The sequence below is a fragment of the Capsella rubella genome, unplaced genomic scaffold (assembly GCF_000375325.1).
Source record: "Capsella rubella cultivar Monte Gargano unplaced genomic scaffold, Caprub1_0 scaffold_6, whole genome shotgun sequence".
In the NCBI taxonomy this organism is placed as follows: domain Eukaryota; kingdom Viridiplantae; phylum Streptophyta; class Magnoliopsida; order Brassicales; family Brassicaceae; genus Capsella; species Capsella rubella.
This window is the reverse complement of record NW_006238918.1, coordinates 4,246,783-4,261,069: the sequence shown is the minus strand read 5'-3', so window position 1 is coordinate 4,261,069 and position 14,287 is coordinate 4,246,783. Positions and strand designations below refer to the sequence as shown.

Here is a 14,287-nt window from a genome sequence, read left to right as displayed (position 1 = left end):
ATCCCAGATCATATAGAAAATCAGAACTAGTAGAAAAAAATAAACATGTCGAAAACATAATTCTCATTGTCATATTTTATTATTGAACAAGTAGATATGGGGAGTTTAACTGGAGTTAACAACAAGACTTGAAAACTAAAACTGAACAAAATCTTAAACACGATCTTGGTTAGAGAATATATAGATCGGTATGATATGAATAAAGAAATCTTGTTCTAGCTGGACAAGAGGAGATGATACATTTTTAAATTAAACAATAGGGATTTTCTTTCATTTTTGAAACACACAAAATATATATTTAATTATCATATGCGACTGTAAAGTCTGCTTAAAAAAAAAAAGTAAGATCATCGTGTCAATATTTTCCAAAATTCTCTACCTTTTCCTTTTGCTTTAGCAATTTTTTTCCACCCTAATAAGAATTTTAAATTCCTAATAAAAAAGAAAATGTAAAAAAAGAAAAGAAAAAAGGGAATCATATATAAAAATGTGAAAAAAACCCCACTGACCTCTCTGTCTCTCCGGAACAAAAGGTAATGGAGAAGCAACCAGATAAACGGGTCCCACACTTCTCCTCTCTATTTAAAACCCCATCAAGAGAGCCTCGCGTTAGTTACACGCGCATCGTAGTTTACTAAAGACGCGAGTAAAGCGCGTGGAAGAGTAGAGTAAAGCACGAGTCCTTGTTTTCTCAGATGACCACCACACACACACACTCTCTCTCTGACCAAAGCAAAAAAAGCACAGTCAGAGAGTCCTCTCATCTTTATAAAAAAATTTACAGTTCAGAACGGCGTCGTATCTTACCAACCTTCACGATCTCCGGCGGTAACTAAAGCGGCACAGTTTCGCCGTCTTTTTTTCTTTTTTTGTGGTTAAATTTTTTTACTCACAAAGACGGTGAAGTGTTTTTTTTCTTTCTCTCTTTGCTTTCTCTTCTCCCGAGACACTTCTTCATCTCAAAATTCACAAATCCCTCCCCACTGTTTTTTTTTTTTTTTTTTTCAACTTTCGATTTCGCGAGAAGCAAAAAACCACACAAGGCTCGAGACTTTGTTAGATCATCGGGGTTTGGTTTCGGGAAAACTTTGGGAAGAGAGGATCTCACGTTTTTTCTTCCTTTTGTTTTTGTTTTTTTTTTTGTCTCTTGTTTGCGTCTGTGTGAGAAAAAAAAAACAGTGATGGTCTTTTGCTTTTAGGTTGTTTTTATTTTGTTTGTTTGTTTGTCCGTGTAATGTTAATTGCTGTCTGTGTCGAAGAAGAGGAAGTTAGAATTTGCTCAATATGCATTTCACCAAGCTTGATGACTCTCCCATGTTCCGCAAACAGGTTTCTCTCTACATTTTGTGTGTATTTGTCCTCATGTCTCCAGTCTTTTAGTGTGCTATTTGGCCAGATTTCTTCTTCACTACTTGTGAATAAACAGATACACCAAATTTGGAGCCATTTGGGTGTTTTATTGTCTCAAATTTTTAGAGTTCACCGACACTTATACCCCAATTTTAGAGTGGAAAGGTTCAACTTATTGTGTCACTGAGAAATTTGGTTTAATATTATTTGACTGGACTGCCTATATTCGCGCTTTTGCCTTGTTTTGCTGGTGAAATGTGAATTGACTTGTGATCCAGTTCACATGTTTGAATCTCTGACTCTGGCAAAGCTACTTTGTGTTTTAGGATACACTTGTCTCCACTTAGCTAGTTATTCTCATGCTCACTCTTTCAGTGCGGAGGAGCAGATTTTTTTTGCAACATTATTATAAAGGAAGTTCTCTAGTGTAGCTCCAATCCTGCTCTGTTGTCCTATAGTTTAAATTTTTGTCACCGCTATATGGAGTGCCTATATCACTTAGTTTTTTGGGTTGTCCATAGTTGCAGTTTCTTTGACAAATGGTTGTGTCTTGCTGTTTTCTTTGCCTTATGTACTTTTCCTTCCAGCTGTGTGCTTCCATTAATCTATCTTTCTGACACAGTTACAAAGCATGGAGGAGAGTGCGGAAGTATTGCGGGAAAGAAGTCTCAAATTTTACAAAGGATGCCGGAAATACACGTACGCCCCGAATTTTCTCATATGCTTAGAATTGTAGCTGTACTCTTCTTCCAGCTGAAAGAAACATGAGAACATATCTTTTAACAGAGTTAGATTATCTTTTTTTTTTTTTTTTGTTATAGTGAAGGGCTAGGCATATGATGGGGACATTGCTTTCGCAAGTGCACTTGAAACATTTGGTGGCGGCCATAATGATCCAATAAGCGTGGCTTTTGGAGGTATGACTGATCTCACTTATAGTATATGGAAACTCACAATAGCATATTTTCTGTTTATCACCATACAGTTTGCACCTACTTGTCATCTTAAGCTGTTTTCAATTTAGAATTCATAAATGTTTGAATATTGTTACTTTTTACGCACATTTTTATGGTGGCTTAAACTGTAGAGAGTGAGGCTCTCCATCTCTCTCTTTGCTAGGATTGTTAGATTCGCGGTTATGGTAGAAATATCTCAGTTAAGAATTGGAAAAAATATAGTTTCATCAAAAGTGCTGATAAACTCTAACTTGATGTGCCAGGCCCCGTAATGACGAAATTTACAATTGCGCTGAGGGAAATTGGGACTTATAAGGAAGTTCTTCGGTCACAGGTATGCTAGTTTGTTACTGTGACGCTCTCTCCATGTCTCCCCATCCTCAGCCTTCTTTCTGATTACTCCTCTGTGTATCTACGTAGATAGTTCTGTTTTCTTGCAGCAAAAGCGGCCTCTATATAGATTTATTCACCTTTAGACATTGTTTGAGTTAATTTAGATCAAGTCGTTTCAGTTCAGGTTTCAATTTTGACGAATTCTCATTTGCAGGTGGAACATATTCTCAATGACAGATTACTTCAGTTTTCCAATATGGATTTGCATGAGGTTAAGGTACAATATGTTTACTTTCTTCTTGGCTAGATCTCTCTTTTAAGTTAATCTATGTTGGCCATTAATACCTACTAGAATGTCCATGAAACAATGGAGGACATGCATTCTGCCATGTATGAGTGGAGAAACTATGAAGGCATGCCAGGAGGCATTTAATTTAATATGGCTTAGGTTTTCTTCTTCTGGTTTGACTTTGGGATTTCAGCAATAGGAATCTAAAAAGGCTGAATAATTATCACTCCGGTCGTCTACCTTCCCCAAACAAAATATATTTTGAGGTTACCACTATAGAGAAGGTCCACTGAATTCGAAATATGTGGTTAAGTTTCTTTGAGTCTGCCTATACATTGTGGCTAGTCCAGATATATCTTTCTTCCATTTTTTTAAGTAAGTAAGATAGCATGACAAGCTTATATTTGGATATGAATCCTGAGAGATCATTTTTGCCACAGGAAGCTCGGAAGCGCTTTGACAAGGCTAGCCTTACCTATGATCAGGTATTCCTTTGTCAAGGGTTTTTGTTTTCTCCACCCTGCTTACATGGTTACAAAGGATAGTTTGGAAAGACCAAAAATTCTTATCCTAACTTTTTTCCGGACTAGATATAATATCTGTTTAAAAAGTTTCAACCAAACAAATGTGTTGAGCTCATTACCATTTCTGAATCCTTTCTGGTTAATCGAATGAGGCTAGGGTTCTTATTATCCAAAGCGGAATACGTATATGTGTGCTGCAATTTCAAGCTGTGTCTAAATCTACAGAAACCTAGCTAGTTCTCATTTCTATTACTTTTCTGAGCATTAGCTGTTACTAGGAATCAAATTTGTAGCTTGGAAGATAACTGATATCTGTTTTGTTAGAAATTGGTTCAAGCTTATATGGAGATTAGCTAATTAACTTCCTATTGTGCTTTAGGCTCGTGAGAAGTTTTTATCTTTGAGGAAAGGTACAAGAAGTGACGTTGCTGCTGCTTTAGAACAGGTTTGGTTGCATGCTTTTGGGTACCATGTATTTTTTGTTTCCCTATGTTATAACTAACATATTTTGACACTGACAGGAACTTCACACTTCGAGGTCTATGTTTGAGCAAGCTCGGTTCAACCTTGTAAATTTCTGTCGTTGGATTCCGATTATTAATTGCAAGTCATATTTGTACAGTCACATCCTGATTATTGCTAAAGTAATCATTTTTAATTGACTTCCCTAATTTATGATCAGGTGACTGCTCTTTCAAACGTTGAGGCTAAGAAAAGGTTTGAATTTTTGGAAGCAGTCAGCGGAACGATGGATGCACATCTTCGGTACTTCAAACAGGTAAGTATGTTATGCTCATTCAGAAGAATTTTAAAATAGTCTAAAATGATTTGTTTCAAATCTGAATGTGGCTGCTTTCAGGGTTACGAATTACTGCATCAGATGGAACCATATATCAATCAGGTCGGTCTAATTTTTTTTTTTTCCCTTCAAGTAATAGATCCCTAAACATTTGGAGTTTAAATCTGTTTTAAGACTATGCATGAGTCTTCACATACGTATTGAGAACGCTGAGACAGTTGCAATTTAAATAAAAAATAAACTATTTTACACCTTTCACTCCTTTTTTGCAGGTCTTGACCTATGCGCAACAATCCAGAGAAAGATCAAATTATGAACAAGCAGCACTTAATGAAAAGATGCAGGAGTACAAAAGACAGGTTGATCGAGAGAGCAGGATTGGTTCTAATGGTTCTAATGGATCACCAAATGGAGATGGCATACAGGCCATAGGTCGAAGCTCTCACAAAATGATAGACGCTGTAATGCAATCTGCTGCAAGGGGAAAGGTTGATCAATGTCCTTTACATATGAATTCGACATCTTCCAAAGAGTACTATTAACATTTCTTGGTACTTTCAGGTACAAACAATAAGGCAAGGTTATCTCTCTAAAAGATCTTCAAATCTGAGAGGAGACTGGAAAAGACGGTTTTTTGTTCTTGATAGCCGAGGAATGCTGTATTATTACCGAAAACAGTGTAGCAAACCATCTGTGAGTTTTGTATATATCTATCTTTTATTTGTTTTAAAAAAGAGCAGAATAATGCAAACTGTGTGGTGTTCATAAATTAAATTTCTTTTTGACCCATTCTTTGCACACTCTGACTTAGATGATTTGATGTTTAGGGGTCTGGTAGCCAGCTTTCTGGACAGAGAAATAGCTCTGAGCTTGGGTCTGGACTTCTTAGTAGGTGGCTTTCGTCGAATAGTCATGGACATGGTGGTGTCCATGATGAGAAGTCTGTAGCTCGTCATACAGTGAACTTACTCACCTCAACAATTAAAGTCGACGCTGATCAGTCAGATCTGAGGTTTTGCTTTAGGATCATTTCACCTACAAAAAATTACACGTTGCAGGTTTGACTCAGAGTGTTTGTTACTGCCTCCAGCTTCTATTGTTGGCATGTTTGCCCAAATTTTAATAGTTTTCACTCAGTGTTTACTTATGTTTGTCAGTGCAGGCTGAGAGTGCACTCGATCAAATGGATTGGATAGAAAAGATCACTGGGGTTATTGCATCACTACTTAGTTCTCAGGTCCCTGAACAGGTAAGTATTGTCATTATTCCTTTGCATGACCAGGGTCATAGTAAATATCAATGCAATTTTGATGAATTGTCCTTCGGCTACATTTCAGCGTCTTCCTGGTAGTCCCATGGGTAGTGGTCACCATCGATCTGCTAGTGAAAGTAGCTCATATGAAAGTTCTGAATATGATCATCCTACAAATGAAGAATTTGTATGTGAGAGGAGCTTTTTGGGATACCATGAAAGGCAATCAAGAAATTTTCAGCCGCAGAGGTCCATTAGAAAGGGTGAGAAGCCCATTGATGCTCTGCGAAAGGTCTGTGGGAATGACAAATGTGCGGATTGTGGAGCTCCAGAACCAGACTGGGCGTCTTTAAATCTGGGGGTTCTTGTCTGTATTGAATGTTCTGGTGTTCACCGTAATCTCGGTGTGCATATATCTAAGGTAAATCATCAAAACTCTTTATTGCTTGCAAAATATAAGTAGGCTTTATAACAACCCACTCATGGAAGGACGTAAAGAAGTCCATCTGAATTTTGAAGTGACAGTAGGCTTGATGTTCAGAAGCAATTCAGATTGTTAAAGCATGTGACAGAACTTGAACTTTGGATGACTCGACATTCATTTTGGCATCAGTCTAGATCAATCTGAAGTTGGCTGTTGCTACAGGTTAGGTCACTCACCCTCGATGTGAAAGTATGGGAGCCATCTGTTATAAGTTTGTTCCAAGCTCTTGGAAATACTTACGCAAACACAGTTTGGGAGGAATTGCTACATTCAAGGAGCGCCTTCCATGTTGACCCAGGCTTAACGGGGTAAAAAGTCCATTTATGATTGAGATTTTGCCTTCTTAGTCAAAGTGATGATAGCTTTGATCCCATAGACATGACAATTATTAAAATTACTTCACTAAATATGCTCAGGTCAGATAAATCCAGGGTGATGGTCACTGGAAAACCCAGCTATGGTGATATGATATCTATTAAGGAGAAATATATACAAGCTAAGGTTTTAGCTTCTACCCTTTATTTGATTCCATATGTCTGAGATAACTGAAGCTATATTTTTTTCTTCTAGAGCCAGTGCATATATTACAGTATGTTTTTCCTTCAAAATTTATTGAACATCTAGAAAATATTTTCTTTTGCGGTGTTCTCTCTTTGATTTGGCATAGGCAATGTTCAGAGCAGCTCATTCAAAATCTTTTTTTTGTATTTCACAGTATGCTGAGAAGCTATTTGTTCGGAGATCGAGAGACTGCGATTTCCCGCAATCAATTGCACAACAAATGTGGGACGCAGTGTGTGGAAATGATAAAAAGGCTGTTTATCGGCTTATTGTAAATGGTGACGCGGATGTGAACTTTGTGTATGACCAATCATCTTCCAGCTCTTCGTTAACACTTTCAAGAGTAATATTAGTACCAGAAAGGCCGAAGCGTGAAGATGTTCTACTCAGGTTAAGAAATGAGTTGTTAGATAGAACGTCAGGTAGTTCTTCAAATATATCTCCCGAGGGAAGTGGGTGTTCATCTCTTCTTCACTGTGCTTGTGAGAAGGCAGACATTGGGATGGCAGAGCTTTTGTTGCAATATGGTGCAAATGTAAATGCCTCAGATTCAAGTGGTCAAACTCCGCTGCACTGTTGTATTTTCAGAGGCAAAGCGGCAATAGCAAGATTGCTACTCTCTAGGTGAGTTGGATTTTCTTTGTACCACTTGTCCAAAATAGCTCTTAACAGTTTCTCTCACTAAATCCTTAGAAAAGGTTGATGTCTTAACACAACAAACTGGGTGAATTATGCAGGGGGGCAAACCCGGAAGCTATGAGCGTAGAAGGGAAAACCCCTCTTGATATAGCTGCAGAGTCCAAATTTACCGATCCAGAAGTCCTCGCACTCCTCTCAGACACAAACGGATACAATCACAGACAGTGTTGATGAAAAGATACAGAGACTCATGGGCATAGAACTTACGGAGCTATGTTTCATCGTTGCTTCCACGGTTAAAGAGCCAATCAACACTAAACAACAAAGGCCTTAAACGGTCGGTGTGGATTAAGCTTAGATCCCCAAGTGAAGAAAGTAATGTATTTAAATGTATTTGTGAGCGATGGATATAGGCTGCAATGCATATTGGGAAATGATAGTGTATTGTGTTGTGTCGTGTTGTGTGTATGTGGGACAATAGGGCATCCAAAGTTTGTGGTGTCATTCGTTGTAAGCAAAAAAAGTACCGACGGTTTTGTTCACTTCTGGAGGAGGTGGTAACCATAAAATTATTCATTAGCTGATCTATTAAATTTGTGGTTTGGTTTAGTTTTTGAATCTCTCTGTTCATACAAACAAAACTTATTATATATTATATAGTCCAAAAACCAAATGTGTCATTATTCATGTCAATGAGGCCAGTTAAAAAAAGGTTGATTGTCAACTTGGGCGTAAGAGAGAGTACACAATGGTCCACTTATTTCGAAATTGTATTCACACACTTTTGAGTCTTTTGATAAGAGTGTTACCATTGCAATTAAGCAATAGTTAAGTTTTTTTCACCACCAAAGATATTTATATAGAAATGAGGTTCAAATGGGAAAAGAAGAAGACCTAACTTTGAATTAAAAAGGTGACTCTCCCCCAGCACAAAGCTTTTGCCTTTAACATGGAAAAATAATTTTTAAAAACAAAGAAAGATTGGGAAGAGAAAGCAATTATTCTCAGACAAACAAAGGGAACATCACCTTTTTTTTGTGTGTGTGTGTGTAAGTAAACAAAATCTCACACGCTAAGAGAAAGCACAAATTCTCGAGCCTCTCTCATATATGCATCCAACGGTTAAGATCTCCATTACGTATTATAAATCAACGGGTGAGATGTGTCGTATATTATTATCTTTTTTTGTTGTTGTTGGTTCAGCTCAAGTCTATATAGAGCACAGACCTCGATGTGTATAGCTTTCGGCCACTGGATGGAAAGCAAAGGCAACGAGAGCCGAGGAGCTGCGTACGTGTCGACGGGACCCATTCTAACCACGACCACCTGACAATGCGGGTTCCACTCTCTAAGGCGGGAACCTTTCTTTTTCTTTTCTTTTTTTTTTTGGGTTTTTTTTGGCAGTAAGTAACGGATTCGGTCATGCTTTTTGTGATGAGAGTGAGAGAGAGAGAGAGAGTGAGTGAGAGGGTCACAGTCTCGCAGATACTGTGTCTTGAAAAGAGAGTTGTAGAAGAGAGAGAGAGAGAGTGTGTGTTTCATGTTTATGTGTGTTTTGTTTCGTTAAACTTGGGATTAATTGAGCTCAATACAGTTTTGGATAGTTTTGTTTTTTTTTCGTTTGTTTCATCTTTCAAAAGCAGATATATAGTTAATTTGTGTTTTTAAAAAAAAATCTCTCATTGGAGTCTGTTCTCTGCTCTTTTTTGTTTTTGGGGTTCTCAACTGAGTTTTGGGGTTTATTTTCAGACATACATATACAAAGTTTGATGCTTTTGTGTCCCCCCCTTATCAAGAACAATGTGTTTTTAAAAAAATAATTAAGCTTTCTTAAAATTTTCAATTTTTATTTTTATTTTACAAGGCAAAAGAGAGAGACAGAGAATTTTAGATAAGAATCTTTGAGCCAATGAGATATTCTAATTCATCTTCTCTGTGAAGATTTTTGAGTTCAATTCCATTTTTCTCATTTTGTCTTGTTTGTTTCTCATTGGTTTCCTCGAGAATATATGTGGTTTTGGAAGAAGAGGATAGATAGGAGAGCTTCACTGTTTAATATTTTAGTCTTTTAAAAAAAAAACTTTTTCTGGGTTTCTATGTAAAGCTTTGAACAGCTTCTTCACTTTCCTGGCTTCTCTCAGATTTGTTGTCTAATCTTGAAAACCCCCAAATGCTTTTTATTCATTAGCGACGCAACAATGGAGCAAAGAAGCAAAAACACTGTTGCACTGCTCTTACTCTTCTTCTTCTTCTTCTTCTTAGTCTTCAATTCAAGAACGGCTACAAGTTCAAGTTGTCGTCGAAGAACAGTGAAACACTTATCCACAACTTCAACATCGTCTACACTACTCGAATCAAGAATCACTTCCAAGGTCATTATTATTAGCATCCTCTCAGGGATTTTAACCGGCTTGGTTTCAGCCTTGGTGTTAGCTTTCTTGGTTCGTTGCATTGTCAATTACATGAGACAGACGCCAATTCTCAAAGGTCCTGTGGTGTTTTCCCCTAAAATCACACCTAAGTCTCTTCACGCAGCTCTTGGTAATGGTATTCAGTTGCTTGGTTCAGACCCTAACAGTAAATACTACAAGATGGTGCTTGATAATGGTCTAGTGGTTGCCGTCAAGAGGCTAGGCTCTCTTGAAGGTACTGGTTCACCAGAAAGTAGTAGTAGCAAGTCGGTTAAGAGAAGGTTGCAGAAGGAACTTGAGCTTCTTGCTGGGTTAAGACACAGGAACCTTATGAGTTTAAGAGCTTATGTTCGCGAATCCGATGAGTTGTCTCTCGTCTATGATTACATGCCCAACGGTAGTCTTGAGGATGTCATGGATAAGGTTAGAGCTAAAGAGGTAGAGCTTGGATGGGAGATTAGGCTTCGAGTTGCTGTTGGAATTGTTAAAGGGCTTCAGTATCTTCATTTCAGTTGTGAGACACAGATTCTTCATTATAGCTTGAAACCTACAAATGTTATGTTGGATTCTGAGTTTGAGCCCCGCCTTGCTGATTGTGGATTGGCCAAGATCATGCCTAGTTCACACGCAGCCGTATCTTGCTACTCTGCTCCTGAGTCTTCTCAAAGTAACAGGTGCTTCAAATATAAATACCACCACCATTTGAGTTTACTACTAATTCTTCTCTTTTACTAACTCGGTAATGCAAAATCCTTGTGACAGATACACAGACAAAAGCGACATATTCAGCTTCGGCATGATACTGGGAGTTCTTTTAACTGGAAGAGACCCGACCCATCCCTTCTGTGAAGAGGCTGCAAGTGGAGGCACCTTAGGACAGTGGCTAAAACATTTGCAGCAATCCGGGGAAGCACGAGAAGCATTAGACAAAAGCATTCTTGGAGAGGAAGTGGAAGAAGATGAGATGTTAATGGCTTTAAGAATCACCATTATCTGCCTTTCTGACTTTCCGGCAGACAGGCCTTCAAGTGATGAGCTTGTCCACATGCTTACACAACTGCACAGCTTTTAGTCTAATGTCTTGTACCATCATATCTGTGACACCAGTCTATATATCTGCAGTTACATCAATATATTTCTTTTTCTTTATCCTTCTGAGTTACTAGTTAAACTTTGATCCCGCAAATGGTCCAAACAATTGGTCTTACAACAAATGAAAGATGATAGCCAGCAGTTCCCGTGCCTAAAAATACGACAACAAGCAGTTCTTGATGAACATACGTACTACACTCAGAAGAAATACAAAGAACAACGCACACCAAACAATGAGCTTGTCAAGTCAGTTTTCTACTTGCATTGTCCTAACAGGTGACCCGTTTCCAAGTCTGGGTTGTATCAATAACTCTGAGAGGTCACCGCTCTCAAAGAAGGATTTGTGAAGAGCCTGAACACATCCTTCAGCTTCAGCATCATTTACTATAAAGGAAATGTTTACCTACAAGATTTCAAAACAAGAAAGAAATTTGTTAGGTGAGGTCCGTGAGGAAGGAAAGAGAGTTAGGTGATAAACAGTGTTTACCTTGGATGCTCCTTGTGATATCATTTGGACATTGACACCTTTGGTATATAGAACATGAAACGCCTGCCAAAGTTAAAAACAATTAAGTAAGAACCCAAAAGAAATATATCTTTCTTTGTTAGAATCTTGAAGTTATATAACTAGGAGGCATGATCTAACCCTCTCTAAAATCAGGGAGGAATGTTGAACATTCCCGATCAAAGAGATGATTGCCCTTCCTTTTAGAAGATTCACCACTGCAATTTTCTCCAGCTCTTCAACTACATGATCAAGCTCCTGTTACAAGGATAAGGAAAAAAGGCCTTGAAAGCATGCATATATGAATTGAAAAATAAAATGTTATGGATTCTACAAGAACTTGCCTGTTGAATCAGTTCCCTGCTCCAAAGTTTTGAAGGGTCCAATGTCAAAGATATACTGACTTCACTAGTGGCAACAACATCAACAGAAATGCCGAGTTCCTCAAATATCGAAAATACCTAGATAAAAGAGTAAGGAGACACAAAGGCTATTTTGGTTACCACAGAACCTATAAAATAGTAACCTGGAGCATACCACAGTTCGGACCTTGCCCCAATAAAAGAGTTCTCGAGAATGCACTTCTGAAACATTAAGATGTACAGTTTTACCTTCGCAAGGAAGCCAACCTGACCAAGCATTCGCGTGCTTGCTATATCCAACATGGTCACATTTCGTTTCAGGACAATGCTCGTTAAAATTGTCTGTCACATGAAGAAGTATAAATTTTGGTTTTCTATAAAGGTTCTCACATCTGCATAAAGAGAACACAAATTAGGACACTTATACCTTAGTCATGTCTCTTGTTTTAGTGATGATTGTTCCAGGAGCTTTAGGGTTATAAGAATTCTTAACCCTTACAGGAATCTCACCCTCTCTTGCTGGTCTCATTGATTGTGGGTGCAAGACCTGCAACAACAATTTTATTTCTTTACTTAAGCATTGCCATTGTACAAAATATTCATGTGATAGTTCTAATAACTGGAATTCAGTATTATTGCATACAAGTAGAGTGGGACCTGTGCACCAAAATAAGCTAGCTCGGCTGCTTCGTCGAATGTCAGATATGGTACTGGTGTAGCTCTTTTATAGATAGTAGGGTCACATGTTAGAACACCATCAACATCTTTCCACACCTGCGAAATGGAAAACAAAAATCCAAACTGAACAGAGATATCCACAACGTCTAAAACGAAAAATTAATCTTTTTAGGTTGTAGACGAACCTGAATCTCTTTCAAACCCAATGCTTTACCAATCGTAGTTGCCGTCAAATCACTGCCACCCCTACCCAAGGTAGTAACCGCACCAGTTTTCCAACCCTATTATTGAATGAAATAATGAGGCAAGCCACGAAAGCATAAATGAAAATCCTAATTATCAGTAGATTATAAACTGTTAGAAATACCTTCCCAAGGAAACCTGTTACAATAGGAATGGCAGGATCATGCATCCAATCTTCATATAATCTCTTGGCAACAGCTGGATAAGTTGCTTCCAGTATATCCCCATTTGTGAAATCATCCGTTGTAATGAATCCAATATCAAATGCATCGTACTGCAACGTAATTAATGATATATGAACATCTCAACAAGATGTTAACTAGAGTCGCCAAAATGCATGTGCAAGAAAACTCAAACCAAGGCAAGTGTAGCAAACAAAAGATAAACTACACCAATATGTGTTCTTTGACAACAAAAACCAAACTAATACAAAATTTCACTGACCAGTTCAAAGAGTATACACTTTCAACTTGGTTATCATATTTTCTAAACCAAAACTAAACCCAAACTGAAATCTGGATTCAGCACTTCTAGGTTAATTTACCAAGATATCAGTTGAACTAATTAGTCAACCAAATGAGATATTTATTTTTTTAAAAATACTAGAACTTAAATATGGTAATGGACATACTTGGCGTGCCTTGACACCGATTTTATTAAGATAAGCAGCGAAAATCCTTGTAGACAAGCACTCTCCAAAAGAGACTAGGTAGTCTCTGGTTCGAAGTGTCAACTCCTTCATCATGGCTATGCCTTTCAGGAGTTGCTCCAGTTCTTCCAAATAGGCTGCAAAATGTATCCAAAAATTACAAAGAGCAATGCATATAGATTCGTGAATATTACCAAACACATCATAAATCAAACATTAATGAGCCAACTCAAAAATAGCAAGAATGAAACTACATGTGTTGGAAGGTATAATACTTACACAAGATATCAGTGGGTTCGATGTCGAGCTCTTTCACTGTCCTGAAACAACACAAAAAAAAAACACATATTCTTGATCAAAACCAAAACCAACAGCAAGCACGGAAAGGAGATCTAAGGTTATCAAATATTCAACAAAGCCAAAACCTGAGATGCAAGTCCTTTATAATGCTCAACTCCTCAATCTCAGATGCATTAGAAACACCACAACTCACAGCCTTCTCTCCCGCCTTCACTAGCAACAAAATCAGAAGTTCAAATCAAAAACTTGAAACATTTGAATAAAAAACAGAGAAAGGGAGAGCATTTCAGCATTACAAGCAAAAGATTGTTGGTAGTTTTCCCCATAGCAGAGAGAACAATGACGGGACTTTCTTCCGGAAAAGTCAAAATCAAACCCGCAACTTCCCTCATTCTCTCTGCAGATGCCACCGAAGATCCACCAAACTTCATCACGCACGTGATACCCTTCTCATCTACCTCCGTTATCGCGTCTGTCTTCTTCTCATCCAATACAGCTCGTATAGTGTTTCTGCAGCCTGAAACTGAAACCCTTCTAATGGAAGAGCCATCCCCTATGGGCAATGACAATTTCTTTGAGCCCTTTAGCGCCGAGAAATCGACACGACTCGGAGAAATCGGTAGCGTCGGCGAGTTTCGGTGGCGGGTAAGCGGCAATCTTGTGAAGGGTGCATTGCTGTGACAACAACGAACCCTAGTAGCCGCCATTGGAGAAGAGGAGGAACGAGAAGAAGAAGGCCGAGAAGAATAAATTATTGATAGGTTTTTAAAGCAAGAAGAGGAGAGAAATCGTACGGCTCGATTTCAGTCATTGATGAGAGACGCCAAAGATGGAAAACTACTTTGAACCCTCTCCTTCAG

General features: G+C 38.2%; 3 protein-coding genes across 3 annotated transcripts; 2 read left to right on the top strand and 1 right to left on the bottom strand.

Annotated features, from left to right (window-relative positions):
* The first annotated feature begins 574 nt into the window (after positions 1-574).
* On the top strand, positions 575-7,805 carry LOC17881600 (ADP-ribosylation factor GTPase-activating protein AGD3). The gene is given in 20 exon segments (XM_023781961.1): positions 575-1,329; positions 1,973-2,049; positions 2,172-2,183; positions 2,185-2,267; positions 2,570-2,640; positions 2,854-2,916; positions 3,369-3,413; positions 3,832-3,897; positions 3,974-4,021; positions 4,135-4,230; positions 4,312-4,353; positions 4,524-4,739; positions 4,813-4,944; positions 5,079-5,309; positions 5,414-5,500; positions 5,589-5,924; positions 6,150-6,295; positions 6,404-6,488; positions 6,703-7,172; positions 7,286-7,805. Coding segments are annotated over 20 exon segments (2,484 nt in total). The 5' UTR covers positions 575-1,284; the 3' UTR covers positions 7,419-7,805.
* A 387-nt stretch (positions 7,806-8,192) lies between these two features.
* LOC17881111 (inactive leucine-rich repeat receptor-like protein kinase CORYNE) lies at positions 8,193-10,747 on the top strand. The gene is made up of 2 exons (XM_006289460.2): positions 8,193-10,272; positions 10,361-10,747. Exons 1-2 carry the CDS (start codon positions 9,386-9,388, stop codon positions 10,668-10,670), a joined length of 1,197 nt encoding a protein of 398 aa, XP_006289522.1. The 5' UTR covers positions 8,193-9,385; the 3' UTR covers positions 10,671-10,747.
* Positions 10,748-10,757: 10 nt separating this feature from the next.
* Positions 10,758-14,228, bottom strand: LOC17883144 (aspartokinase 1, chloroplastic). Its single transcript, XM_023780723.1, has 13 exons — positions 13,724-14,228; positions 13,553-13,635; positions 13,407-13,447; positions 13,110-13,264; positions 12,603-12,752; positions 12,421-12,516; positions 12,215-12,331; positions 11,985-12,104; positions 11,807-11,899; positions 11,540-11,656; positions 11,337-11,453; positions 11,178-11,240; positions 10,758-11,093 (listed from the first exon to the last, which is right to left on the bottom strand). Exons 1-13 carry the CDS (start codon positions 14,132-14,134, stop codon positions 10,938-10,940), a joined length of 1,719 nt encoding a protein of 572 aa, XP_023636491.1. The 5' UTR covers positions 14,135-14,228; the 3' UTR covers positions 10,758-10,937.
* Between the last annotated feature and the right edge of the window lie 59 nt (positions 14,229-14,287).